This window comes from Zosterops lateralis (assembly GCF_965231275.1).
Source record: "Zosterops lateralis genome assembly, chromosome: 6".
Lineage (NCBI taxonomy): Eukaryota > Metazoa > Chordata > Aves > Passeriformes > Zosteropidae > Zosterops > Zosterops lateralis.
In genome coordinates, this window is record NC_139761.1 from 57,253,996 (window position 1) to 57,281,463 (window position 27,468).

Below are 27,468 nucleotides of genomic sequence, written 5' to 3' on the forward strand. Positions count from 1 at the left end.
AAACAACAGTAACATGCAGTAGCTCGCCTTGTCAATATCCAGTCGTTCTTGCCATCAGTTTTCCCCATCCTGCTGCAGTCTAAACGTGTGTTGTCTTCTGGTCAGGTTTCACTGTTGTGTTCACAAGAAGAGCGTTTTCTCTCCGTGTAAGTAATCTTTGAGCAATGGGATTGGCGGAGTAGGGAAGAAGTTGACTTTTTGCTAAAAGCAAACCTGCCAGCTGATTTTTTTTTTTCTCCAGTCAAGCGTCTGTGAAGCTGATGGGGGCTCTCTGAAATGCAGCTAATCTGAAGGATCATTCTCAGGTGATTTTCAGCTACGATTTTTATTAAGGCCTTAGCTGAGGTCAGAAGTTCACCTGGGCGAGTTGTGATTGCCACAGGTGTTTACGAGATAAGGAGTTTCACGGAGGACACACCTCTAATCGGTTGCAAATTTGCAATACTAGTTTAAATTTAGTGCTTTGTTGTTCATGCTTGAGCATTTTTGCTGCTTAATTAAGACTTTCTATTTTCTGTGTTTCTAGAGTAATGAGTCCATAAGAGTTGTCAGCATTTTAAATAATGCCCAAGAGCTAGGAGGAACTTTTGTTTAAAAATATGCACTGGTTAGAGCTGCTCTCTTGTAGGTAAGTGGTTTGATGCAGTTAATTTAGTTTTAGGAAGATTATAAATCTAAAAAAAAAAAAAAAAAAAATCTTAGTTTACATAACCAGGCATAGCTAACAGGGGCAGGGATGGGGAAATGTCCAAAATTCTATATTGCATTAAGAGTCTACCGTGAATTTGGAAATGGCAAGTTAGTCTGTTTGATGGACGGAAACAATAAAAATAAGAAAAAACCCCACAACAATTCACATGAAAAAGCACATCCAAAAGAGTGGAAATACTTTGCAAGGTAACTTGAGAAGGACTGATGTCTTTTGGCTCAGATACAGCCTTTGGAACATCCTAGTGTTGTATGGGTGGAGTAAATCCCTCTCTTTTATGAGAAAAAAACACAAATGGACTGTCAGAAGTAAAGGAAAATAATTTTTTGTTGAAGTTGAGAGTTTGTGTTTTTGTTCTTTGCAGATTATGCAGTTGAAGTGTTTATATGGTTTGGATGTTTATAGACTCAGAGATACAGAGGATTTACAAACACTACAATGGTACTACTTGATTTACTAGTGGTATTTTCATTGGGATAAACGAGTTTACTTTTCTAGCGAGATGTGCAAGCTTTACAACATCCACAGCAGCAATAAACAACTGTAAATTCAGAGAGGGCTCTAATTAGGGGAGGGCTGAAGCAATTAAGATGGGTAAACTCCATTGATCATCACTGAGCAAGATACATATAGCAGTGGTTTTACAGTGGGTGCCCTGACATGGTTAATGACTGCTGTTGATTTACCAGTAATGATTTAAGTATTTTATTGGGGGAGTATGGGTAGGAAGGTTAAATCAAGTTTCATAGGGCTTTTCAAAAACCATGCTGCAACCACTTGGAGAGCTGCTTGTTCAGCCAGAAATATCTAATTCTGTAGATATCCCACTTGGCATATCCTTCTTGGGCCTGAATGCATCCTCTGACACAGAGCCTTGTACCTGCTGGCCAAAACAGAACCTGTAATTCAAATTTTCTCCCTTTCTGAGCTGTTCTCTGCCTCACTGCTCCCAGGTGATGATTGGTATTGCTTCTTTCATATCTGTTTCTGTTCTCCACTCCATTGCTTGTTGCCACAGACACGATGTTAGAAAGCTCAGAAAATGAACTGTAAATGATATATGGAGATATATATATATATATATATATATATATATGATTTCTGTCACAGATTCACCCCAAAGCATTTTTTTCAGAGTCCTGAGATAAAGAATTCATGCCAGGTGCACTGTTTATAATTCTGTTTGGTAGGGATCAAACTGAAGATCATAGTGGTTGCAGGAGACAGTTAAGTCTTAGAACATTTGTAGCAGTTCATGTTAATCTGTTCAGCAGTCTGGAGTGGAAGAATTACATTTTTTTCCTTAGTCAGTGGCATGTGTGTGAAAATCTTGCTTGGCAGTGTTATGTTCTTTGGGAAGAGGATTGATTTTTATAGTTTGGAGAAGGAGATAAAGAAAACTGCATTTTAAACAGCAGGAATGATACATCATTCTTGTGTTTCACCACATTAACTGCGCTTTAAGATAAGATTTTTTTTTTTTCATTTTCTATAGACTGTTCTTGCTAATGGGCTATTTGTCTTACGCATTTTTAATTGGGTTTGTTTGTTTGTTATATCTGGAAATACTGGCATAGAAATCGTAGATGCAAAAGCAAATACATATGTCTATAGTTCATATGTTGATAATGTTTTTCACTGAAGGAGTTTTAAACTTGGTGATGTGTTTAAATATAGAAACATTTTGGATCATCCAAGTGGAACCCCTGGACTGAGCATTCATTTGGAATTCCTCTCAGATAAGAATATGCAAGCTAAATTGCTGTTTGGCATCCCCCATTTTTATTGGATTTTCTCCAGTTTCCTGCCTTTTTTTTTTTCCTTTATAAAAAGTGGCCATTTGTGGTTTTCACTCTGATGTGCTTATTCATTTGAAGTGGGCATAGTGAAAAGTATGCCTCACAACTGTGTCAACACGAGTGCTCTGTGGAGGCTACTGGCATTTTTTAAACAACCTTTGAAGTACATGTTAAAACGTTATAAAACGTTTTTTTAATCATACATCACACACACACAAGTGGTCTTTTCTTCCCCACCAGGAATGCATCTCACCTTGCTGGAGGAAGCTGGGGCATTCCTTCATGGTTGCTCCTTGGAGGTGGATGCTAAGCATATCTCATACTGTGCAGTAATTATTAATATTACCCTGTATTTGAGTTTTCTGGTCAAATTCACAGTCTCCTGGGGCTCAGAATCCCCTTTTCCCTAAACATCTCCTTGCCTACTTCCCATGCATTATCCCACAAGCCCATGCAGCAGCACACACTAATGGTTCCTCCTTGCTTTCTTCTGTGTGATACCATCTGAGTGATTTAAAAAAAACCTCCAAAGTATTTTTATTTATAAAACTAAGTAAATTCACACAGCACCACCATAATATAATTGTCTGCTCTCAGGAAAGCCTGAGGCAACAGAGGGTTCTTCTCATTGAGATTTAAGGATGTGAGGAGTGTGTCAGAGCAGATATCCCTTGTCAGTCTGCAAACTCAGTGCCTCTGAAGAATAAGGGGAATTAAAAAAATGAAGCTTCATTTTCCAGTCCTACGTTGCCTGTCTTCCAAACTCTCTTTGGAACCTCACTGCAAACCCACACAGAGCTGTAGCAGCTAAGGGTTTATTATACCTCCTCCTTAGGGTTTATGTTGCTGCCAATGTTCCTCTAGCTTTAAGTAGAAATACCTTCCTAGGATTACCAATTACATGTGAGTTCAGTGAGTTGGAGCTTCTTTGTTATTTTTAATTTTTTTTAATTTACTTTAATGCAAATGTCACTTGTTTAGGTAGTTACATAGAGTTTTAGCCCTGTAGTATCATGTGTAAGAGTTGTAATGGTGCAGCAACTGTGCTGTAGCCCTGCTTTTATTTTTCTCATGCAGATACTCAGTTAATGGAAGTACTCCAAAAAGGTGTATTTTTATTCCATGTGCTCTAGTTGAAAGGATACAAGTGTGTTCAAAAGCATGTTTGAGTCTGCTCAGAATATGTTCTGATGTTACAAATATTGGTGTGTTTTTTATTATTTAAATAATCTTAATGCCTTTAAGGAGAGATATGAGAAAGAAATCTTTAAAAATTGCTGTTGAGATGATTTTAAGCCATTGGTTTACCCAGTGGTGATGGAGTCTCTTCCAGGGCAAGATGTGGCCTCATGCCACACGTTATCCAGCAGGTTCCAAAGGCTGTCAAGTGGGATGTCCTTACAGCCTATGCTGCTTGTGTTACTTTTATAATTGTTCCTGTTATCAAATGCATACATTTTATAGGGTCTTAACTGATACACCCCAGCCTACTCAGAAACAAAAATAAAAAGGATTTGATGTGTTTCAGTAAACCCACAATTTCCAGGCATTTTGATGTTCTCCAAGGGAGCATTTGAAACGCAGCAAGATTTGAGCTGCCTTAACCTAGAAACCTGTAATTGTGGTTTTAGGCCTTGGCAAATAAAGGCATTTTCTTTGATAAGGTTTTTGTTTTGCTGCAGGCAGGTTTAGTTCAGCTCTGACCAGGGGCACAGTTGTGCCTGAGGTTAATGGGAACAGCACACGGGTGTGGGGGCAGGAGCAGGGGATTATTGGAGGTGCACTGGTTTTATGACACTGAGTCTCAGGACACTTTGCAGCCTTTTCTAAGCAGCTGTTCTTTAGGTAAATTAATACGTGGGGGTCTCTTTACTTCTCCCCAACTTTAACTACCATAAAAGAAGTTAATGTAAAGCTGTTCACAGCTTATCTCACCCCATTGCTATGTGAAACTTCCAACACAAACGCTTTTTGTGCGCTGCAGCCATAACTCACTAATCTTCTGAACTTCCTGACCCATAAAACTGTGATTATTGCTACATGTAAAATTCATCTGGAAAGATCCCTCTGTATTTAGCGTGATGGGTATTACGTTGCAAAATCCCTCCTTTGCAGTGGAAGGACTGCCAGGGAAGGGAAGGACAATGGGGCTGTAGATGGGTGTGAGCCTAGTGCTGTACCTTAATCTTGTGAATTTGGCTTTATTTGGAGCTGGTGATTCAACAGATGCAATGCTCTTATTTTTTTTTTTTTTTTTCCCTAGGTTACAATTTCAGAATTTTTTTTTTTTTTTTTTTTTTTTTTTTTTTTTTTTTTTTTTTTTTTTTTTTATTAGAACATTTCTGGTTGTTCTTACTTGTTATTAGCAGTGGGTCAGTCACTAATTTCCTATACAACTGCCTGGGCAGATAATTGAGAAACATCACTTGTGAGAGGTATTTGGAGGAAGACAGGAAGGGTTCTTAGGGATGAAAAGAAAGCTTTGCTGTTGCAGTTGTGATTCTTTTAAGTACCTGTTATATCTGAGAGTTATCTCTGCTCACCATTCAGCAATTAAAATAAGGAATGAGAAGCAGTTTGCAGGATTCTTTGATAAAGGGTGGCAGTTAAAATGCACCAGAGGCAGAAAAGGAGTAATAACAGTCCAGGAGGATCTTTCCCCTCTTTCTTTATGGATAATACATGGCTTTCTTTTATAAATGCCATGTGATTCTTGTCTAATCTTCAGCAAAGATAGTGACATCAGCAGCTCTGCATGTGTACATGTGCCCATCACAAAAAAGTTGGCTGCAGTCTGAGATGCAGATGAACCAAAAATCTCAAGAGTCATGTTCCTACCCTTTTTTCATCATCAGACTAACAAAATATAGGTAATCATCCAGCTGAAAAAAAAATATCTAAAAATGTTTAAAATTAAGCGAAGAGGCCTTTCTAATTTTGAACCACAAACGTTTGTGTTAAATGATGCTTTTCCCAAGGCACTTTCATTATTAGCATTGTTCTAAATTGCAAGTTGTCACATCCACCAGCCTGTGAATTACCCGGCCTCCGTGTTGCCATAGTTACACAGTAGCCACTGAAATACAGATTCCAGCCTAGAAAGGCATGCTCAGACTGAGACTCATTTATTTGAAGGTTTTGGCAGCAGCAGATCTTCACAAAGTCTTTGTTTTATAACCTTTTGAATTCTCGCATTTTAACTCTTTCAGCCAACCTTCCAGTGTTGTGCTAAAAGGTGTTTTGGTGGTTTATTTAAGGCAAACGTAGTCAAGCTGAACTAATAAATATATAATGGTATGGTTGACTTCTCACTAGGCTTTCCTGCTGTTCTTTTTGGGTTTGAGGTGAATGATCCGTGATTTTCTTGAGATGAGGCTGAAGCAACAGCATCGTGTCCTCCCCATTTTCTCCATCCTCAGTATCATGTCCTCTCCATTTTCTCCATCCTGCAGGCTTCCCATCTCCTTTCCAGAACGGGGTCCCTTGCTGGTGATCTCACTGGCAACAGAAATTCATCCTGGCACTACTCAGCTGTGTAATTCCCCATATTAAATATATATATATATATATATATATATATATATATATATATATATATATATATCCCCCATATATTCATCAGAATGCAGAGGTCTTGGAAGAATCCTGTCAGAAAGTATTTACATTAGACTAAAATAAGAGTTTTGAAGGTTAACCAGCAGGCTTTTTTATCAACCAAATAGTTCTAAATAGCCGTGTCTATTCTATTTGAATTAAGGGGAATTAATAAGCCCCCCCCCCCCTTACTCTACAGTGCTAAATAAAGAAGAGTCAGATTAATATTACAATTAATATTGCATATCTTGTCTCAGTTTCTTAAGTTCTTTGCTGGAGGTGCCAGTGGATAAATTGCTATTTTCTTTACCATTCCTATTGAAAATGTTTTTCTATACCACCATTCCCTCCCTCCAAAAATTAAAAAAAAAAAAAATTACCAGAAAAAATATTTTTAAAAATTAAAAAAATATTAAAAATATAATTTTTTACAAAAATCCAAATATTTTTGTATTAAAACACTTTAGGCATGTCTCCTGCTACATTCACATGAACCAATCCTTGCTCCAGCAGTCCCATTGTTGATCCCCTCTGCAGAGGCAGAGTGAGAGAAGTGCTTTGAGAGGTTGAAGTCTTTCAGCTGAGATCAGGCAGTGCCATTTAGTACCTCGAGGCACAGGGGCTGCTGACAGGAGCTTGTGCTTGGTGGGATCTGCCTGGTCACTGCCGTCAGCTCACAGCTTTCACAGATGACCTAGTCCCGGCAGAAAGCCTTGACCTCTTTGCTTTTTCAGCACTTCAGAGGTTAATTTTGTTGAGGGATCAGATTTCTTTCCAGGGGAAGTTTCTGATGATCACCTTCTAGCCGGGTTTTACTTTCCAGTGTCTCTCAGAGCTGCTGTTTGTGGAGGGCTCTGTTGGAAAACAACCTTGCTCCAACTTTTTTTTTTTTTTCCCCCAAGTCTCTTCCTAGACAGTCAAGTTTCAGGCTGGTTTATTTAAGGGGGGTGGGGGGATATTGGATGGTAGCCTAATGAAGGTATCAACCTGCAAAATAAATCTGAGCCCCTTTCCTGGAATCCTTCATGGGCAGCAAGGTGGAGAAGTGCTTTGGCTGGGCAATATTGCAAGGTAAGAGATTTTTCTGCACTTTTGGGAGCACAGGGAGTGTGTTGTGCTGCACCTTTGAGTGAGGAGGTTCAGCTTTGCAAACAGAGGCAGCAGGGGTAACAGATGAAATGATGGATAAATCTGAGCCGCTTTCTCCCTGCACTGTTTCTCTTCAGTCTCTGTGTGCTGCATGAAATCGATACATTTTTAATAGATTGCAGATATTTGAATAACATGGTAGAAAATGTCCTCTGTGTGAGAACTGGGGGCTCTTGTGGGGTTTGCTTTTTTTCTGGCTTAATTTTGTGATTCTGAGAGGTTGATTGATACTCCAAGGCTGCAATCTGGCTGGCTATCTTTCCACTAGTCTTCTCAGGCTTTTAGCCTCAGAAAACTATGGGTCTTTGTTATGTTTTAGCACTGTAAGTCTTGTTTTCTGTGCAAAGGAGGAACCTCTGTGGGAATGAGCTCAGCCTGCAGGGAAACAAAGGCGTGTGTGAGTCTGCTTCAGGCCAGATCCCAGCCCAGAGTGCACTTGCTTTTTAGTACAGTTCCTATTCTCACTCCTGTGCAAATCTCTGCTGGCTTCCTGATTTGTCTGAATAAGGTTGTAAGATCTCTTTCCTCTTTGTAAGTCCTTCTAAATAAACCTAATTTTAAAGGCTCACATGAACCAGGAGTTATTTAGAATAAATATATCTAGAATGTTGCAGTTCTGCTAGGACAAAAAACTGCTTTTAGGGTTGGTAGTAGCTGCAAAGAATAAAATATTTTATTTGATTATGTTGTCTGTTTGTTCTGTAAATCACTGGTGTGATAACAACTGTTGTTTTTCAGAAGTTTGGCTTCCTGAGGGGATAGTGCTGTGCCCTGTGATCAAATTAACACTCTTTTTATTGCCAAGTTCAACTTTTATTTTAAGGCATATTTCAGCAGGCTGCCATGTGTTCAGAAAGACAATTTCTGTTGTTTTTCTCCTTTTTTTTTTTTTTTTTTTTTTTCTGATGGGAGAACTCTGTGCATTATCTTTGTCTCCATGTGCTCAGCTGCAGCTGATGCTGCTGTGAGACAGGAGCAGTTCTCATGTGTGAAGTTCAGTTTTGCTGAGCACAGGCTTTGGCCTTCATCAATTTATGTAGAAGCTTTGAGCAGGGAAAAGCATAATAGTGCCTGAGAATTGCTCTGAGTCTTCATGAATATATGTCTTGTCTTCAGTTTGTGCCTGTGTGTTCCTTGCTTGGGGCTGCAGCCTGCAGACCTGAAGGCTTTGCACTGCTGTCACTGGTGGAGTTGCAGCCTTAGGATGGATTAAAAGAAGATGGGAAGCACAGGAGCCGTGTTCTACCTGCAACTTTTGGCTCTGGGGGTGTTCAGTGTCCACCTCTTCCTGGCTCAGGATGTCCAGTGGCCCCACTTGGTGACTTGTGCTGGTGGCTGTGACCCTGATGAGGAGCCAGATGGACACGGGGCAGTCTGCAGTGTTGGTGATGTTCAAAGGAAAAAGAGAATTCTTTCCCAGATTTGCCTTCACCTGGATAAAAGGGAATCCACTGCAATACAAAATAGAAATCCATGTTAAAATAAAACATGGGGGTCTAGCCCCTTGAGTCTTTCAGAAGCACACTCAGCAGCAGAGAATTTTAATGCAGCTTTGATAGTTTTGTCCCCATACTGCTCTTCATTCTTTTCCTTCCCTGTTTTTTTTTTTTCTGTCAGTCCTGTAAGAATTCAGCTCATCTATTGTTTTTCTGCTCCTCGGTGTTCACCCCTGGTTCTGTTATGTTTTGGAGCCTCTGGTGAAGCAGCTGCCAGGTACCAGGAGCTGCTGAGCTCTCACCAGCTCAGCCCAGTGCTGGAGGAGCTTGAGGTGGGTGTCAGAAACTCTGGCACTGTGTTCAGTGGATGCTTCCCCCTTTATAAATTGTGTTTTTGTACGAGGAGGTGATGTGATCCAGAGTGTCTGCTTTTGGGGGAGAAGTAAATAAGTAGTAAGAGAGAAGTCCTGGTAAGGAAGGCAGGGTAAGAACCCTGCACAGTCCAGTCTGGTTTTGACAATTCTGTATCCCCTGGGCAGGCACCTTCTCTGCCTGCCTGGAGTGAGGAGGTGTTTGGGCTGGGACCTTGCTCAGAGGGAGCTGGAGGCATAGTGCAGTGGTGAGCTACACCCAGATCTTTGCCAGGAGCCTCCTCCCCATTCCCTCATCCCCTCATCCTGGGAGGACCTCATCCTGCAGGGAGCTGGAGTGATCCATCCCCAGCGGGCTGGGCTTGACCTCTGGGTTTGTTCAGTCCGTTGCTGTCACATGGACACTTCACTGGGATTTGTTTTCTGCAAGGCACCCGAGGCTTTGTGTGTAAACAAGGATTTCTGACTTTCATTAGAAGACTTTTCTCAGCACTTCTTACTGTCATGGAAACAGAGGCAGAACAAACAAAAGCACGTTTTTTGTAATGTGATGACTGAGATTTAAGGCTGACCTTACTGTGATATGAAGACCCTGGTTTTGTTTCCAGCTTTCTCTGGAGTCATTGTAGTGACACAAGACATGACCAGGGATGAGCATCACTCCCATGGCTTCCAAATCAGAGAGATGAGAGCACAGCTGGCCAAGGGGAGAGCTGATCTGTAAACAGCTTTATAAACACAGTGGGTCTTCAGACAGAACAGTAGGTGGAGAAATATGATTCATGGGTTATGAGTGCAAGGAAGAGGGGCTGGCAGCTGGCTGTAGTATTGTACACCAAATTCTGCAGGCTTAGCTGGGAGTTCCTGCACCACCTGGGTCACATGCAGTGCCTTGCTCTCCTCCCCTTCCCCGAGGCTGTGGAGATACCAGAGGTTGTGAACAATGGCCAAGAAAACAAGTTCCACCAGTCAGGCATTTTGCAAGTGAATACAGTTGTGCTGGCAGCTGGCTTGGGTGACCCCGGACAGCCCAGGGCTGAAAGGGCCTTTGGAATTTCAGCTTCAGAGCAGGATTCCTCCTTTTTCTGTGCAAAGTCAAATCAGTTCATGAAAATTTAGGTTGTTCTAACTCCTTGACATCAGGTGGAGTTTTAGGAGGTCTTCTCTCTGTGTGTGTGTGTGTGTGTGTGTGTGTGTGTGTGTGTGCGCTCAGCTGTGTTCAAGTTTGTCAATGGCTTGGTGAAATTCCTGGTTAGGTTTTAAGGGACAAAATAAAAGCCAGTGTTATTTTTATAAGGTTATTAGCACTCATATAAGAAGATTAAATAAAAAGAGTATGCGCAGTTTTCTTGCTTCTCCAAATCTTTTCTTAACCAGTTTTTTCAACAGTGAATAATTTTGTTCTGTGAGTTATTCCCTTTACAAATAGGTATTTTAAATGTAAATCCTGAAACCTTATCTTGGATGAATTCTAAACAGAGCTTGACAGAGAGCTGCAGTTCAGCTTTGCTGGCAGTAACCCCAATAGTCACTAAAGATGAAAAGTGTCTGAGTAGCTCACAGCACACTTCCAGCACTTCAACTCTGCACCAAAAAATGTCATTAAAAGGATTAGATTCTGCTCCAGAAAGAACAACTGGAAAGGCTCTGTATTCGTTTTTCCTGGTTTACTTTTCTTGGGCTGACTTTACTAAGTGTTTCAAGGTAACAGTCCTGTCCCTGAGCTCCTCTTTTGGTAAGAAAGTAAGTGGTTTATGTTAAAATACCTATAGTGAGATGTAAGAAAAGAGTAACTGGAGACTTGGGAGAGGTGGGTGATTAATAACAGTGTAAAACACATTAATTAAATTAACTTCTCTTGGAGTAGGTTTCCATCCATTCTTTTGCCAATGGTTATGCTCCAGTTTCAGAACAGCTTGAAAAGAAAACTGTGCAAGGGTCTGTGTGTGCTTTCTGGATTTCTGGCCCAGTTCTCACTACTGTAGGAAATCCCAGAAGAAAACAGTGGAAACTGCAGTATTTAGTGTCTCATGTTAGAGCACATTTAATTTTTCATTTTAAATCTTTGAAGGTGCTGTGATGTTTCAGTAATTTTATACCTTGATCTGTTGTTGTTGTTCACCTATCAACTCATAAATAGTTAAATTTTTAAATAGAAGAGGGTAATTGCCATGTTTCCACTTGAAATATTGTAGAGCCCCAAGGCCCTTTCTCGGACAAATGTATTTTTCAGCAGCTCATTGTAATTTTGGTTTTGCGTGAAGATCCAACAAAATAAAATCCACACCCATGAGTAGAGAAAGGTGCATTTTCAGCCTTCAACAACAGCTTTATTTAGAAGGATTTTAATGGCTCCTTTGCAAAGGGGGAAGATTTCTGCAGCGAGAGGGACTGTCCTGAGGATCACAGAATGACTCTGCATTGCTCTCCAAGTTGACAGAGGAGAGCCAATTCTGTGGATGATGATTATGCAAGATGGGAAAGTGCTGATAGACTGTGGAAAAATACAAGTCTGAGCCCAACAGCTTTGCAAACCTGTTTGAAAGAGCAGCTTGGAGCAGTTGGTGTGGTGCTGCACATGGGCGATGTGCAGCAGCAGCCTTGCATTGGGGTGAGCAGAGTGAGCTGGGGAGGCACAGGAAGCTGCTTTGGGGTGCTTGGTCTCACAGAGAGCAGGAGGCAGCATCCTGGAAGTTTTTAAGAGATGGTAGGAGTGGGTTTTAAGTGGGTGGTTGTATAATTTTCATATATAATACACTTCTAAGATTTTAATTTTTTTAAAATATTATTTGGAATTTTTAGTAATCAAAGTAAAGTTTCAGGTGATTGATCAAATAAAGGAAGGAAAGCCCAAACATTTCAGCTTCAGGTTATGGTTGAGTAGACTTTTGCTGACATGAGAAGTTATTAATTGCACTAGCTAAATTACAAAGATGCTATCTTGGCTCTGGGAGCCAAGAGCACCGTAATTAGGGCTGTTAGATGCTCCATTCTGCTTCCTCACTTTTGACTTTAACCATCAAGGCACTGGATCAAGGTAAAAATGAACTGATTTAAGTGGAGGGCTTGGGGTGGTTTCAAGAAACAAATGCCTCAGTTTGGTGCTGGGTGCTGTCCCCTGGAGGAGCCACAGCTTTAACCAGAGTGTGGGTTCATTACTTGACTTTTTAGCTGTGTGTGTTGAGGGCTCATACAGTGGCTTGCATTGGCATCTGGTTTACAGAGTTCAGTGAATTCTACCAGCACTCTCTAGTGCTGATTCAAAAGGCAGCATCAATAACTGTTTGTGTAAGTTTACAAAATTACTTTCTGTTTCTTTAGGTGTTTTCATGTTCTCTCACTTGCTGTTGTTTTTTCTAGCTAGAGACTGAGCATTCCCACCCAGCTACTGATGTGATATTTATTAAATAAAGCTGAAGCTATCTGGATGTAGGACAGATATTTGGGTTTACACATCCTGCCTTGTTAGAACAGCTTGGGCACCAGTGTCACCAGCATGCCCACGAGAGCTGTGTTGCTTGGCTTGTGGCACCCAAAATCTACCCAGACATCTTTGTGCAGACCTCAGAACAGCTGATCTTTTCCAATTTACTAGCAGATTAGTAAGCTTGAAAATACAGAGTTGGAGTAGTTCAGTTTCCAGCAGAACATAAAGGACCTAAAGGCCAGGATGCACACAAGGGGAAGCCACAACCATCAATGTATTCAGGTGCATGTTTCTACCTTTGTCCTCAGGCACATGGCCCAGTTCAGGAGGGCACTCAAATATTTCCATAATGCCTTGGATTGCCCAACTGAGGCCAACAGGACTGGCAGATTCCAGAAGAACTACTTATGATTAACATTAAAGGCATTCTTTAGATGCTGCTGAACTGAGGCCTGTGGTAGTTTAAGAATTGTGAGTGCTTGAAAATAAAATGTTTCAGTTTCTATACATTTAAGAGGAAAATTATCATATTTAATTTTTTTTCCCGACTGCCATATCTAAGAAGGAAACTCAACTATTAGACACAGAAGGTATTAGCATTGATGATATTATTACTGTTAAGATTGTTATTTTATTATTTTATTTATTATATTATATTTATATTTATTTATTTTATTATAGGTTCAGAAATAGAAAATAAGTTCGTTGCTACACAAAACTTTGGAAAACAAGAAGCGTATTTTTTAATTCAGCAGTTTTATAACCTCATTTGTAGACTTACCTAGGAATTGTAATTGTTTTATGTGATAGGTTTGGAAAGACAAATAAATATCAGTTATAGGACCTATTTTCAAAATTGAAATTTAGAAGTAATGTGGCTTTCAATGTTTTGCTTTGTGATATTTAATTGCCTACTCTAAATGAAAAAAAGTGCTTCAAAGAAGTCTTTCAATTCTTTTCCAGATTTTCAATGTCCCCCTCCTAACATTTCTTGGCATGGGCAGCACATCTTTCATTCAGTTCTGCTAGAAAAGATTTTTCAAAGCAGCAAATAAAACTGCTGTGTCAGATCTGACTGGCTGGCTTTCTCAGATTCAGCAGGTCTCACATTGTGAGTTTTATTTTAACATGGATCTCTATTTTGTGTTGCACTGGATTCCCTTTTATCCAGGTGAAGGCAAATCTGGGAAAAATTATCTTTTTCCTTTGAGTTGTAGCATCACTAACACTGTAGTCTGCAGCATTCCCTTTCAATCATGAGAGCCTAAGTGTCTGCAGGTTTATCAAACAGAATTTGGAAAATCATCTTGGAAATCTGTAACTGGGACACTCCTGAAAGTCAGTCAGAGCTGGCAGGAGTGAATTCTAATGAGCTAGAGAAAACCAGATGAAGGGTGACCCCAAGGCTCCATCAGAGAGCCTGTGGCAGGGGCCAGCAGTGTGTCCTGGTGTGTCCCTGTCCCTCCCCATCCCTGTTCTCTGCCAGCAGAGCAGTGTGGCTGAGCATCCAGCCCAAATCCCTTTCCCTGCCTTGCTGGAGCTGTTGATCTGAGTTTCCCACTGGCTTATCCACAGGGATGTGGGAGAAGGGGCACAAGTGGCTGTGCTGACACATGGATGAGGAGGCAGCAATAACCCTTCCTGTGACAGGCAGAGGAGAATGTCCCTGTGGCCACACTTCATTTGTGGTTCAGCAACTGTGGTGCTCTTCAAGCTGTGCTCAGTTCCCTTAAAAGACTTTGTACAGATGTGGGTGAGCACAGTACTCCGGAGTAAGAAAAAGCAATTAAAATTATTAAAGCAGCATTAGAAGTGGTGCAGAAAGGTGTTTTGTAGTGCTAAGTGGGGGAAAAAAATGAAATGCTTTCCATTTCAAAGCTGACAGTTTATGTAGAAAGGCTGTAGTAAATCAGTGGTGAAGCTATGAATAAAGTTCAAGCAAACAGAGATAGGTTGCCTTTCTTTACACAATTCTCTTAACACAGGTTAAGACAGTTCAGATTTAAATGCCTATATTCACTGCTCAGGATATTGGTTTGTGAATACAGCTTTCACTGCCCAGCCAGAAACCTTATTGCAATCTCTCTGTTACAAGTTTGTAAAGCAAACAGAAATGCATCAGGGAGGAGAGTCTGGAGCTCCCAAAATCTGGAGCTGAGGTTATAAATAGCTAGAGAGCTGCCAGGTGATGAGCTCTTAACCTTTTGCAAATGACCTATGAGATATATGTGTGTGTGTATATATATATATATATATATATTTGCATTTCCAGCACTAGTTATTCAGCGGACTGAAATGTCTTCACAGAGCTCTTTCCAGGACAATGTTTCAGTCCCAGCTTCATTGTTTTTGGAGATGGAGCACTTGTAAGCCAGTTTATAAATCTCTCCTTTGAGCAGCTTACTTTTACAAGGGTTTTACAAGTTGGAGCATCTGGCTCCATTTTTAGATCATTTTGACTCTTTCTGTTCTGGCACTCAAATTGTTTCAGGCAAGGCTTCCTTTTTTTTTTTTTTTTTTTTTTTTTTTTTTTTTTGTCCTTTGTTTGTCCTAAACTTCCAGTGACACATTTCTCATTTACTGGAAAATGCCGAAGCTATCACATGCTGGAAGAAGGGGTAGTCCTGAATAGTTGCTCTTTTTGAAAAGGGCAGTGCAGCTCAGGAGGGTTATTTGCCATCTGAAGCACTGAACTTCTAATTGCTATAGTTTTTTGAGGCTGATGATGCTGGTGATGATAGATTCAGGTTGTTGCCCAGGTCTGCAGAACACCCAGGTAACAAGAGGTTGCTTCAGGATGATTTTTTTTTCCTTGCATTTAAGCTCCATCTCTGTGTTACAGCTTGGCAAGTCAGTGCTGTGCCTGCTTGGAGATCACAGAATCACAGAATGGTTTGGGGTGGAAGAGACCTTAAAAATCATCTTGTTCCATCCTCCTGCCATGGGCAGGGACACTTTCCACTATCCCAGGCTGCCCCAAGCTCCATCCAACCTGGCCTTGAGCACTTCAAGGGATGCCAGGGCCTCCCTACCCTCACGGGAAAAAAATTCCCTGCTAATATCCCTTCATGCCACTGCCTTCCCCTGCTGTGGGACTGCAGGCACACATTTCAGCTGAGTCAGGCAGAGCTGTGTCACTGGTGCTCTTTGGCTTGGTGACACTGGTGCCCTTGGTTGGTGACACTGGCCTTTCTGGCAAACACAGGTGGGCTAAGGGTTGTAGAAATAATACTCTTCCTTTTGAATGGTGTCCTGTCTTTTGACCCTTGTTTTCTCCCTCTGTTGTGCTTTTTCTCCAGCTGGGATGACAGCAGCTCTGTCAGCAGTGGGATCAGTGACACCATAGATAATCTCAGCACTGATGACATTAACACCAGCTCCTCCATCAGCTCCTATGCCAATACTCCTGCCTCCTCCCGCAAGAACTTAGATGCACAGGTAAGAGCTTTGCTTTGTTCAAGAAACATTGACATTTATTCCTTTCTCTGTGCAGGAGGTGGAATTGTTTCAGGTAGGCTGAACTTGAGCACACAAGCCAGCTTTCAGTACAGACAGTTTAACCACCTTGTCATCCATGGCATTTACAGATATTTCCTCTGTGGGTAGAACCTACGGCATCTCTGCCGTGGTGATATCACCACAATTGGGTCTTGCCTTCCTAGAGGCACTGCTGCACAGAAAACAGGTGTAAATGGGATTTTATAGGGGTGGTTTTTTAGGTCTAGGAAAGGTATTACATTTCTCTCTTAAATAATAGAACACAATAAAGTCAACATGAAGGTTCAGAGGTTGTTTACACTTTTATCAGAAGTGTAAGTGTGCTATGCAAATGAACTGGATTTTATTCAATTCCCAGAGCTGTGTGTTGTTGAAGGCTCTCTGTGTTTGGCTGCATTTTGTAAGAAGATAAACTTTGCCTCCATCAGCAGCATGCATGTACATTTTGTGCTCAGACACCACACATCCAAAGAGGGTGGAACAAGTGAAGGCATCTAACATTGATCAAATCATTGATCATTTTCATTGATCAAATAAACTGCTTAACACAGAGATTTGCACTGACATAAACTGCTTTATTTTAACCAAATGCATAGATTTTTGTTTGGGAAAAGTGCAGGCCTGCAGAGTCCAGCTTTGTTTTCTCTGTGTAGCCTGCTGGAGGGACTGGGGTGCTGTGTGCTGAAGCCACTGGGATGTGGTGACCTGGCAGGTAGAGGAGAGGGATGTCAGCATGACCTGCTCCTCTATTTCTGCCCTCTTTTAATCTCCCCCAGTCCCTTTCATCAGAGGATCCTAAATCTGGCTTTGACATCAGTTCTGATGCAGACGTGTGGTTGCTGTGAAGTGTTTCTCTGTCTGCAGAGCTGTGGTGCAAGCACAGAGCAGGCTTTGTTCCCTTGCCATGCAGGGCATATTTGAGCCTACACAAAGGGTTTCCAGGTAGCCTCTGGTTGCCTATCAGCGACTGCACAGGCACTTGGAGCTGCTAATACAAGTCCCATACAAGCTGGGAGGAGTTAAAATCTGTCAAGCATGTTTGTCAGTACCTGACAGAGAGTAAGATGGGCAACTGGAAGTATTTTTTGACAATTTTTACTGTCTCAACATTGTATTTCTGTTGGGGGCACAAAAAAGGAAGACCTAGGGAGACGTGACTAAATGTTAACCAAAGGAAAAAAAAATAGAAACTCATATGACTTCTATCTTCTGATGGATCAGATTCTTGGAAACACCTCTGAGAGATCAAAATCTGTGTTGACAAACTCCTCTTCCTCCTCCACAACTATTACAGCATCCAAGAGGGTGCAGACAGACACCAGAAGAAAAGCAGCTGGAGCTTGTTCAGGCAGTAGAGTTATTGGCAGAGGAAGTTGGGAGCCAAGAATGTACAAGTCGTGTTTGCAATTTTTTGGTGTGATGTGTGTCTCTGACCTGCTTCTCTCCTCAGTTTTCATGAATGACAATCTTTATTCCAGGTTATCTGCAGATTATTGCCTGTAAAATAGTTAATTTTCAGTGGAACAAACTGCCTGAATCTTGTCAGCCAAGGGAATGAAAAGAGCTTGGAGTGCTGAAATGCATAACTTGCAGGGTTAATTTTTTGCTGCCAATTGTAGACCTCAGAGCTCATGATGCAGTGAATGCTGCAGAGGCACCTTTTCTGTCTTTCCTGAAGGCCTCTGTGATGGCCAGTGCCCAGATTTGCCTTCCCCAGGGTGGTGAACCACAAAGGACTAGCACACACCTGCAGAGGGATGTGGACTGTTCTTCTCAGGGTGTCCCTTGCTTTGGTTCTCCTAAACAGCAGGTTCTTTTGAGCTGCTGTGATTCTGTCACATCTCTTTGAGAGGGTGCAGAAGTTGGATTTCAGATAATTAAGGAGGGAGCTCGAAGCTAATACATGTGCAGCTGGGAGTCCAGGCAAATAATGCAGTAACATCAAAGGGAGGGAGCCTGAACATGTCAGTGTCTGCTGATAAAATCAGTAACGCAGGCAGAATCATCTCTGCAAAGAAAGGCACAGTTGCAGTAGGAAAAAAAATCTCTCTTAAAAAGGCTGATTTTTGGAGCTGGTTAGTACCCCATACACCAGAAGCTGTAGTTTCTCCTTCTTGGAGAAACAGGACTTAAATATGATATTAACTGTATCTTCAGAGACATTTGTAGCTGTAGCCCCTTTTTATAGCAATGCAGTGAAGATGTTTGCAAGTTGTTTTGAACAGGCTCGTGGTGGGAACCAGAATTTGCCTTGCCACATTCCCATGTCCTGCTGTGATTATGCCAAGTACCAAACCACTTAATGTAGTTTTATGAGTTTTGGCACCCTAGTATTTTTCCTTTTATTGCACAGAATTAGGTAAGTTACCTTTATCACAGTGCTACATACGGTGTACCTTTAAAGTCACATCATATGCATACTTTAAGGAGAAATTAAGACCTGGTAGGCATTTGAAAATAACTTATTTAACTGAAATGAGATGGGAGAAAGAGACCAAGTAATAAATTCAAATCATGTGATATGGTAAAAAGATCAGAAGATAGAAAGGTTCCTTTAAATAGAAAACTGCAGAATGCCTCATCAGTTGTAGAAGACAACACCTCAGCAAAGATGGGTTTGGTCTGTTCACAGCTTCAGATTTACAGAACTTTTATGAGTGAATGGAGAAACCCTGGTGGTTTGCTCCCAGCTCAGGCTTTGCTCTCGCCTGGTGCTGGCTGTGTCTTGCCATGACCTCCAGCCAAGAGTATTTCCACTTTCACCCTTCCGGGTGGGTGGAGTTTCAGCTGCAGTCCCCAAGCCAGGTTTCACTGTGTTTTGGTTTTAAACATCCTTAGTCATGTTTCTCTGCTGTTCTCAGTGTTTACCATTCAACAGAAACACCTCTGGCCAGAGGGCTTCACAGGTGGAGGTGCAACATTTCAAAGGCTGCAGGAAAACTTTGGCCGTGGGTGTAGTGGTGGAACGAAATGGAGGAGAGCAAAGGTAGAGGGCTTCCTGCAGTGCTCTTCTCTCTGTGGAGACTGTGCTAATCTTACGGATCAGGGGAGGGGAAATAGAAGGTACAGGAATATTTCCTAGTCAACCGAAACTAGAATAAGGCCTTTGCTAGCAGGTAGGTGTATTTCTTGTTCTTGAACACTAACAGTGTGTGCACACAATTCCAGACAGGGAGCTTGGAGCAAGATGCTGAAGTGATCGTGTGAGGAATGGTGGCTTTGAGGTGGCTTTGTTGGTTGATTATTTGGTACTTTGTGCCTGTACTCTCTTCCAAGATCTGTGAACGCAGGAGATCTTTGCATGAAACAGTGATTTTGGAGAAGCACAGGAACAGTCTCACTGTGAATTTATTACACACCTACTGATGCTCAGAAATAGAAAGGTGACCCATCAGCCCCAAACCTGGCAGACACAGGAAGAGAAGGGAATTAGAAAGCAGAGATCTATTCAAGCCTACACTGGCTTGCTCTCTTTGAGTGGAGAGGCAGGGAAACAACATCTGCATAGCACGAGGGAAGTACAAGAATATAATATTATCTAAATCCATGATGCAAAATGCATGTTAGTCTAATGGCTGAATATGTAGATAAATAGCCCAAGCCCTGTTTCCCCACTGAAGAAAGACCATTGTGATATGTGGTGTCAGCTTTCACAGTGATCGCTTAACTAGTTTTTCAGGCTTTTAAAAAAAAGTAATTAAAGTAAAAAGCAGAGGAAATTCAACCACAGCTCCCCTAAGTTTTTTAATATTAATGGTGTGATCTAGTAGGGAGAAAAAAGTCATCAACATGAAACATTCTTTCGAAATTTAAAAATAAAAGCTGAAAAGCATGGTAAATAACCTTACAGCTTCTCCTGTGCTGTGCTTTTCTGATTATCCAAAGGGAATACATTCTGTGAGCTTTATAATGCTTTGGGATATTTAAAATAATTTCCTTTTAAATAATTAATTTCTTCTACCTACCGCACGGTTCTGAGCACGTTCATCTTGTGCTGAGGCTGCAGGGTAGAGGTGGCACTCATCACCTCACCAAAAACCATGCTGGCGAACTGCACAGTCAAGTGAGGAGCTGTCAGTCTCTTTCATGGTCCTGTAGTGGCTGGAGAACACTTCAGCTATGATTTTTTTTTTTAATCCTGATCAGAGTCAAATGCAGGGATATTTGTCATTTGGGCTTGATCACAAAGTGGTTGATTGTGGTGTTACCTCGTTGGCCAAATTTAATCCACAGCATTTGACAGGAGTTGAATTTTGAAGGAGTAATCATTAGCAGTGGGACATATTAATGTGTGGCGAATATATAAAATATCCACATATATATAGGGTAATAGATTTAATTTAAGCATTTCTGAGATTTTGGCAAAGGTTTGCTAATGAGAAATTTTTCTATTTGACATTGAGCTTAGCAAAATTCTTCCTAAGAGACTGGTAGCAGAGTCAGTCTGTGCAAAGAATATGGGAAAAACAGTCTGCAAGAGAAACTAAGGGTAATTTATGTATTGAAGTCAGTCTTGAGTATAGTTAGAAAGTTTTTCTTCAGTTCTTGGGTGCCCTTCTACTATGTTAGGTTAGAATTAACAGCATTCCACATATTCGGATCTGTTCCAAAAGCTGCCTCCCCAGGCTCTGGAGGTCAGATTGCCAGACAAGAGATAAGCAAGCAGCAGGAACAAAGGAAGGCTGGCTGCACAGGTTTGAAATGCGTTTTTGGCATTGCAGTAAAAGGGTTTGTCAGAAGTTTGAGATGGAGGATTATAAATGTCATGGGGCTGAATATGTCCTTTATAAATCAAGTAGGGTTTTTTCCCCTTTATTTATTCCAAGGAGCATGGCTGTTGTGTGGATTTTTTGTATTTTTCTCACCAAGCATATTAAAAAAATACATCATTTTTGGGGTTAATTTCTTGCTGTGATTATTTCTTCATCAAAGACATGTCACATTTGTTGGTACTCAGAGATGCCTGCTGAGCTGAATAATCAGGCTGATGGTTTTTACTTAAGAAGCTTCTCAAAAGAAAGAGTTCTGAAAGTTGTCTCATCTGTCCTAGACCGACGCAGAAAAGCATTCCCAGGTGGAACGGAATTCCCTGTGGTCCAGTGATGAGGTCAAGAAGTCCGACGGGGGCTCCGACAGCGGCATAAAGATGGAGCCGGGCTCCAAGTGGAGGCGGAACCCCTCGGATGTGTCGGATGAGTCTGACAAGAGCACCTCTGGTAGGAAGAACACTGTCATTTCCCAGACGGGCTCCTGGAGACGGGGCATGTCAGCTCAGGTTGGCATCACCACACCGAGGCCCAAGCCTTCAACCGCCCCAGGCACACTAAAGACACCTGGAACAGGTGAGGGAAGGCGTGGGGTGTAAACAAGCTAGAGAGCGTGTTCGGTGTGAAAACAGTTTAAATACTTTGCAGAGGCAGAACCTGAACTTCAGGTAATGCTCTCTGTATTTTTAGGCATTGCTTTAACCTGAGCAGCATCTCGTTTGTCCACATTTCTATTTCTGTCTGAAAATGTGTATTTCAGATTAGTGCACCCTGCCAGTTGTTTTCACGAAAACTCTGGTCTTAAGCCAAGCTATTTATTTGGCACAGTATTGCTGTGTGAAGTATAGATAATGTAATTGTAGTTTTCAAAGTCACTGTTAACCAAGAACATACAATATGTATGGTTGAGGAGATATTTTCCCCCCCTCCTTTACTAAACAAGCATGTTTGTTTGTACTAAACATGATTTCTGGCTTTTCTTTTAAGTGTATTAATGATTTTAGCACTTGCAGATGTGTGAATGAAAATCGATTGAATTTGCATAATCGAGCAATATAATTTAACACCTCTCTTTTTATTAGGTCTTGAACATAATTGTATATGAAAAAGTTAAAGTTAGATACTGCCTTGAACAAAACAAATGCTTTAACATTGCCTTTTAGGGAAATTGTGCTATCAGCCTAACACTACTAGTGCATAATGATAGAAATGATCAATCTGTGGTAGCTGCAGAGGGAAACTTTCTTTTTTCTTATCTGTCACTATTATGTAAGGCTGTTCTGCTTTTCATATTCTCGAGGGCAAAGGCACCACATATTTTCTTTGGCAAGTCTGCATGTGTAACTGGCTAGAGTGGCATGTAAGTTCAGTGCAGACTAGATCATAACTTTGAACCGCGCTCCAGTGGCTAACACGCTTTTGCTTTTCATGCTGCTTTGAGTTTCATCATTTGCTCGATGTTTTCAAGTCATTAAATATTAGACTTCTTTTTCTATTTTTGTAGGGAAAACTGATGACGCCAAGGTATCAGAAAAGGGTAGACTATCTCCTAAAGCTGGACATGTTAAACGTTCCCCATCAGATGCAGGACGCAGCAGTGGTGATGAATCCAAAAAGCTTCCCACAAGTAACTCTAGGACAGCTGCTGCTAATGCTAATACATTTGGATTTAAGAAACAGAGCGGGTCAGCCGTAGGCATGACCATAATCACTGCCAGTGGGGCAACTCTCACCAGTAGATCGGCTACCTTGGGAAAGATCCCCAAGTCATCTGGACTCATGGGTAGGACCACTGGTCGGAAGACTAGTGTTGATGGCTCCCAGAACCAGGATGATGGCTACTTAGCACTTAGTGCACGAACTAATCTTCAGTACCGTAGCTTGCCCCGGCCCAGTAAATCCAGTAGCAGAAGTGGAGCTGGGAATAGATCTAGCACCAGTAGCATAGACTCCAACATAAGCAGCAAGTCAGCCGGGTTGCCTGTCCCTAAAATCAGAGAGCCTGCCAAGGTAATCCTTGGGAGCTCTCTGCCAGGATTAGTCAATCAGACTGATAAAGAGAAAGGGATTTCGTCTGACAACGAAAGCGTGGCTTCATGTAATTCAGTTAAAGTGAACCCTGCGTCACAGCCTGCTGCTAGCGGAGCTCAGAGTACCCACCAGCAAGGAGTCAAGTACCCCGATGTGGCCTCTCCCACTCTGCGCAGGTAGGCAACCAATTCCTCCATTGTGCAGGGGTGTTAGTGGGAGCTGGATGAGCAGGGCTCTGCCAGCCAGGTGCAGCACTTACTATCTAGTGTCCTACTTCAAGGGCTTCTTGGTATTGACATTTAATTTCACCTAAATGGGTTGTGGATGCTTAGGACGTCATCACGCAACAGCAGCAGAAGTCTTAACGTTTAGGGGGAAAAAACCAAACCTGTCTGGCAGAAAGTTTGGCAAATTTTGAGTCTCCTTGTTGCAAAAAATCATACCTGAAGGCTTTTATCTGTGCAGATATCACAGGAATAAGGATTTTCCTTACCTGAAGGTAACTGAAGAGTTCTTGCACAGATGTGTATGCAACAAAGTTGGATATATTCAAGCCTTGGGTCAAACTGTAAACCAGCAACTGGAGGGTTATCTCAGGTTTTCATGATGACAGTGGCATTGACCTGCCATGCTTAGATTCACCCAAAGCAAGCTGTTTTAAGTTGTGTGGATTAGCCCTGTATGTTGCAAGACTCAACGTTTTAGCCTGTATAGAAGAAACCTAAATCAAGTTACTGTCTAAGCTGGGTTAAATTTTCTTATTTTTAATACTATTTTTTTGACAAAAATCCTATCTGTCTTCTATTTCTCCAGGAGCACCCCACACACTAACATTAACAAATAGTTGGTGAGGAGCTAATTTGTTGATGTAGTGTATATCAAAGCCTTGATATTGGTGAAAAGTTCTGTTAATATTATTTTTCAACTGAATTTGAGTAGCTTGTCTGTTTCAAGTTGCAGTGTTTTGCATTTCATTTTGTTGTGATGCCCATAATACCCATACAGTTATGCTCCATCATCCTGCTTCCAGTGATGTGAGAAAGCCACATTCCATCTGAAGCACCATAATGGCTGTAATGGCAGCTTAGGCTGATGCTGTAAACTGTTTTTTTTTAGATGGGTGGTTTCATTTGAAGGGTTTGTTTGAGGATAATTGAAGACAGTTTATTTTGTACCTGGTTAACAATAGATAAGCCATGTACTTTGGAACATGTAATTTTCATCAATGGCTGCTTAAAAACTACAGTAGGCCTTTCACTTCTGTAGGATACACAATGAGAAATGCAGATTTTCAGTGTTTTCAGTGATTTCAGTGTGCCTCAGGCACACTGGTAGGAATATGATTGTGAATTTTACTAAAAAGCTGCAATGCTATATTAGAAACACATGAAACTGCAAGGAGCAGACACTGAGGCTCAATTTAACTATCCCCTAGTTTGATTTACAATTTCACACTTGAATTTTCACCATCCTGTCAAAGTTGTCATGTGTTGAAATGCATCAGAGTTGAATTGGGCCTTGTCTGCTCATCACTGATTTCCAGGATGACAGTAAAGAAGATTTTGAGCTTAATTTTCATAGTCAGTTGAGTTCCAAACATTGTTTTTTGCATACTTCCTCTTGGCCCTTGGTAATTTCTTTTTGATGTTACACAGTGAATTAGAATTCATACCTTTGTAATGATACAGACTTTCCTCTAAGTTAGGGAATATATGTAACTTCCATGTTGTCATAAACAGGGAATAGCTTAAAAACAGCTTGTAAAACTGTTGTGTGGTGTTTAGGGGTTTTTTTACCCCTGGGATCCTTTCTTTAAGAGTGGTTCCCCCAGTGCAGCTGAGGAGGTTGTCTCCTCTGGCCCAGGAATACATTAGGGAATACCCTAAGCTGGTACAGCTGCTGAAAGACATGGAAGCATGGACTGGTTTGGGCTGGAAGGGACCTTGAAGATCATCTCATTCTGACTCCCCTGCCATGGGCAGACACCTTCCACTATCCCAGCTTGTTCAAAGCCCCACCCAGCCTGGCCTTGAACACTTCCAGGGATGGGGCAGCTTCCCTAGGAGACTTGTGCCAGGGCCCTACCACCCTCACAGCGAAGAATTTCTTCCTCATGTCTGATCTAAACCTGCCCTGTCAGTTGGAAATGCTGTCCAAGTGCCTTGTGGCAAGTAGGCAGCTGCAGGTGCCCAGCTCAGGTGTGCTGCAGGGGCCCAGCTCTAACACAGCCTATCTTTCCGGGAAGTGATGGACAGAGTGACTTGGTGTCCATGAGTCCAACAACCTGGGCATTCTCCACAGCTGAGAAAGTTCTGCCTGGTGCACGCCCACCCCTAAGTCTTTATTAGGAACATTTGTATGATAGTGCTGTAGTCCTCTGTTCTGAGAGGTTTCACCCATAGTACTCCATAGTGAATGATAAAAAAGCAAATCTGTACAGGTCAGGAAAACTGAGGTTCCAAAGGTAGTTACAGGAGCCAGGTGGCAGAAACAAAAGCAATGTTTTGGGGTGGATATTTGGAGCTGGAGTGGAAGGTACGCTTCCTTCCTAATTTTGAAGATCAGTTCTGGAATGATTGATGGTTTAGTCCAAAGCATGTTTACTGCTAAGGCACTTGGGCACTTCTGAGAAGTTTCCCACTGACTGTTCATGAGGGAACTGGGGTCTTTGCCTCCTTGGCAGTGCAGCTGCATCACAGGCAGCAGTGATACTGTGGTCAGCCTCCTCCATCCCCTCCCTCCCCGAGCCCTGGAACTCACTTAGCTTTTTACTAGCCACTTCCAGGTGCCAAAAAGGAGGTAACAACATCACGTTCTCCACTAAACAATACTGTTTCCAGCCAGCTTGGCTGGTGGAGTGAAACAAGCCCACACTTGGTATGAGTACGTTGCTGCATCCCAGCAAAAGCTGCCTCTGTGCAGAGCATTTGGTGATTTGCACAGAATTTACCTTTCAGTCTCTAGTATCCCATACATCAGATTGTTTCTCTAATGTCCTTCTTTCCTTAAGGAACAGAAGATGATCTGCTTGTATCTTTGTTCTGTGAAGCTGCATTTTAGCTTTGTGAGAGTATTGGTTGATGATTCAAAGGTGACACACCTGAGATAGATTTGAAGCTGTTGTAGTTGCCTCTGGGCTGTATTGCAAGGGACAGTGAACACAATGAGATTATAAATGTATAGTTGCATATGTACAATCTAGGATCATGTACTCAGAACTAGTTTTCTGAAGCTAAGATGATATATATGATCTAGATAGGTATCCTTGTGTCTACTATTCCATTTTATGTATTTTTCATGCTGTCTTCTTTTTTGCAGACTTTTTGGTGGCAAGCCTAGTAAACAAGTTCCCATCACAACAGCTGAAAATATGAAAAACTCAGTAGTCATCTCCAACCCTCATGCCACCATGAACCAGCAGGGTAACCTTGACTCCCCCTCTGGCAGTGGGGTGCTGAGCAGCGGGGGCAGCAGTCCCCTCTATGGTAAAAACACAGACCTCAACCAGTCCCCACTGGCCTCCAGCCCCAGCTCTGCACACTCAGCTCCTTCCAACAGCCTGACGTGGGGCACCAACGCCAGCAGCTCTTCTGCAGTTAGCAAGGATGGCATGGGATACCAGTCTGTGAGCAGCCTGCACACCAGCTGCGAGTCCATAGACATCTCCCTGAGCAGTGGAGGGGGGGTGAGCCATAACTCCTCCACTGGCTTGATTCCAGCCTCCAAGGATGATTCCCTGACTCCCTTCGTCCGAACCAACAGCGTTAAGACTACCCTGTCTGAAAGGTTGGTGGGTTTTTCTCTTGTTTCTATGCTTGTATCTCAAGTGGGAGTGAGGCCCTGGCAGCAGCAGCCAACGCTGCAGATACAGATCAAGTGATGTCTCTTACCTTATAGTGCAGGTCCCTCTAGGACTAGAACATACAGATAAGTTATTCTAGGAAAGGAGCCCAGTTCAAAGCAGGAGAATGGGTTCAGATGAGGTTTTTAATTTGCTGTCACAGCCAATGTGACACCTTTTCTTTGCTACCAGATGGTACCTAATACTTGAATTTTGCATCTTAGGTTATCCTTCCAAAGATCTGCTGTTCATTGAGATGGTAGTGATATTTTTAAAACCCCTCCAATTTAGATTTGAAAAGTCAGCCATTTCCTGTTCCACTTTTTGATTATAGAATTTGACAACTTTCAAACTGCAGGTGATGCTGAAAAGCCAAGTCCCCATCTCCATAGTCACTTGATCCCTTCTCATCCTTTCCCTGTTGCCCTTTCCCATCTCCAGTTGCCCTCCACAGTATTTCAGTACAAGCATTCATGTGAATTCCTCATGAATCCTATTGGAAGCTGGATCCAAGTGAAAAACCATCAGCTGAATTGTATTTCAGACTGCTTAGTTCCCCAGCTCTGTACACGATGAGATTCACTGGCCACAGGGCAGGACCTGGGAGGAGACTGAGCAGGGAGGAGGGAGCAGGGCTTTTCCAGCATCAGAGCTGGATTGGTGGCACACTGAGCTGTCACTGGCAGTGGTCACTGAGGGACCCCTTGTAGATGGCAGTAAAACTCTTCCAGGCACTGGAGATCAGGCATGTCCTGATGGGTATTGATGAGTTCAGGTTAGCAAGGTTTTTGTAGCTGTGTCTCAATGGAGAAATTGCACCTGAATGTAATGTTCTGACGGTTTGGGG

General features: G+C 41.9%; 1 protein-coding gene across 2 annotated transcripts in view; it reads left to right on the plus strand.

Moving 5' to 3' along the window:
* The window catches only part of NAV2 (neuron navigator 2), a 388,814-nt gene that overhangs the window by 314,429 nt on the left and 46,917 nt on the right, over positions 1-27,468 (plus strand). Inside the window, exons 1-5 of one of the 2 annotated variants that reach the window (XM_083863373.1) lie at positions 6,319-7,173; positions 15,785-15,923; positions 21,034-21,325; positions 22,254-22,956; positions 26,099-26,566. In XM_083863373.1, the coding sequence (XP_083719499.1) occupies positions 7,076-7,173; positions 15,785-15,923; positions 21,034-21,325; positions 22,254-22,956; positions 26,099-26,566 (1,700 nt within the window). In that variant the 5' untranslated portion in view covers positions 6,319-7,075. Of the gene's footprint in view, positions 1-6,318; positions 7,174-15,784; positions 15,924-21,033; positions 21,326-22,253; positions 22,957-26,098; positions 26,567-27,468 lie in introns of those variants that run through there. The other variant, XM_083863374.1, reaches the window with a different exon arrangement.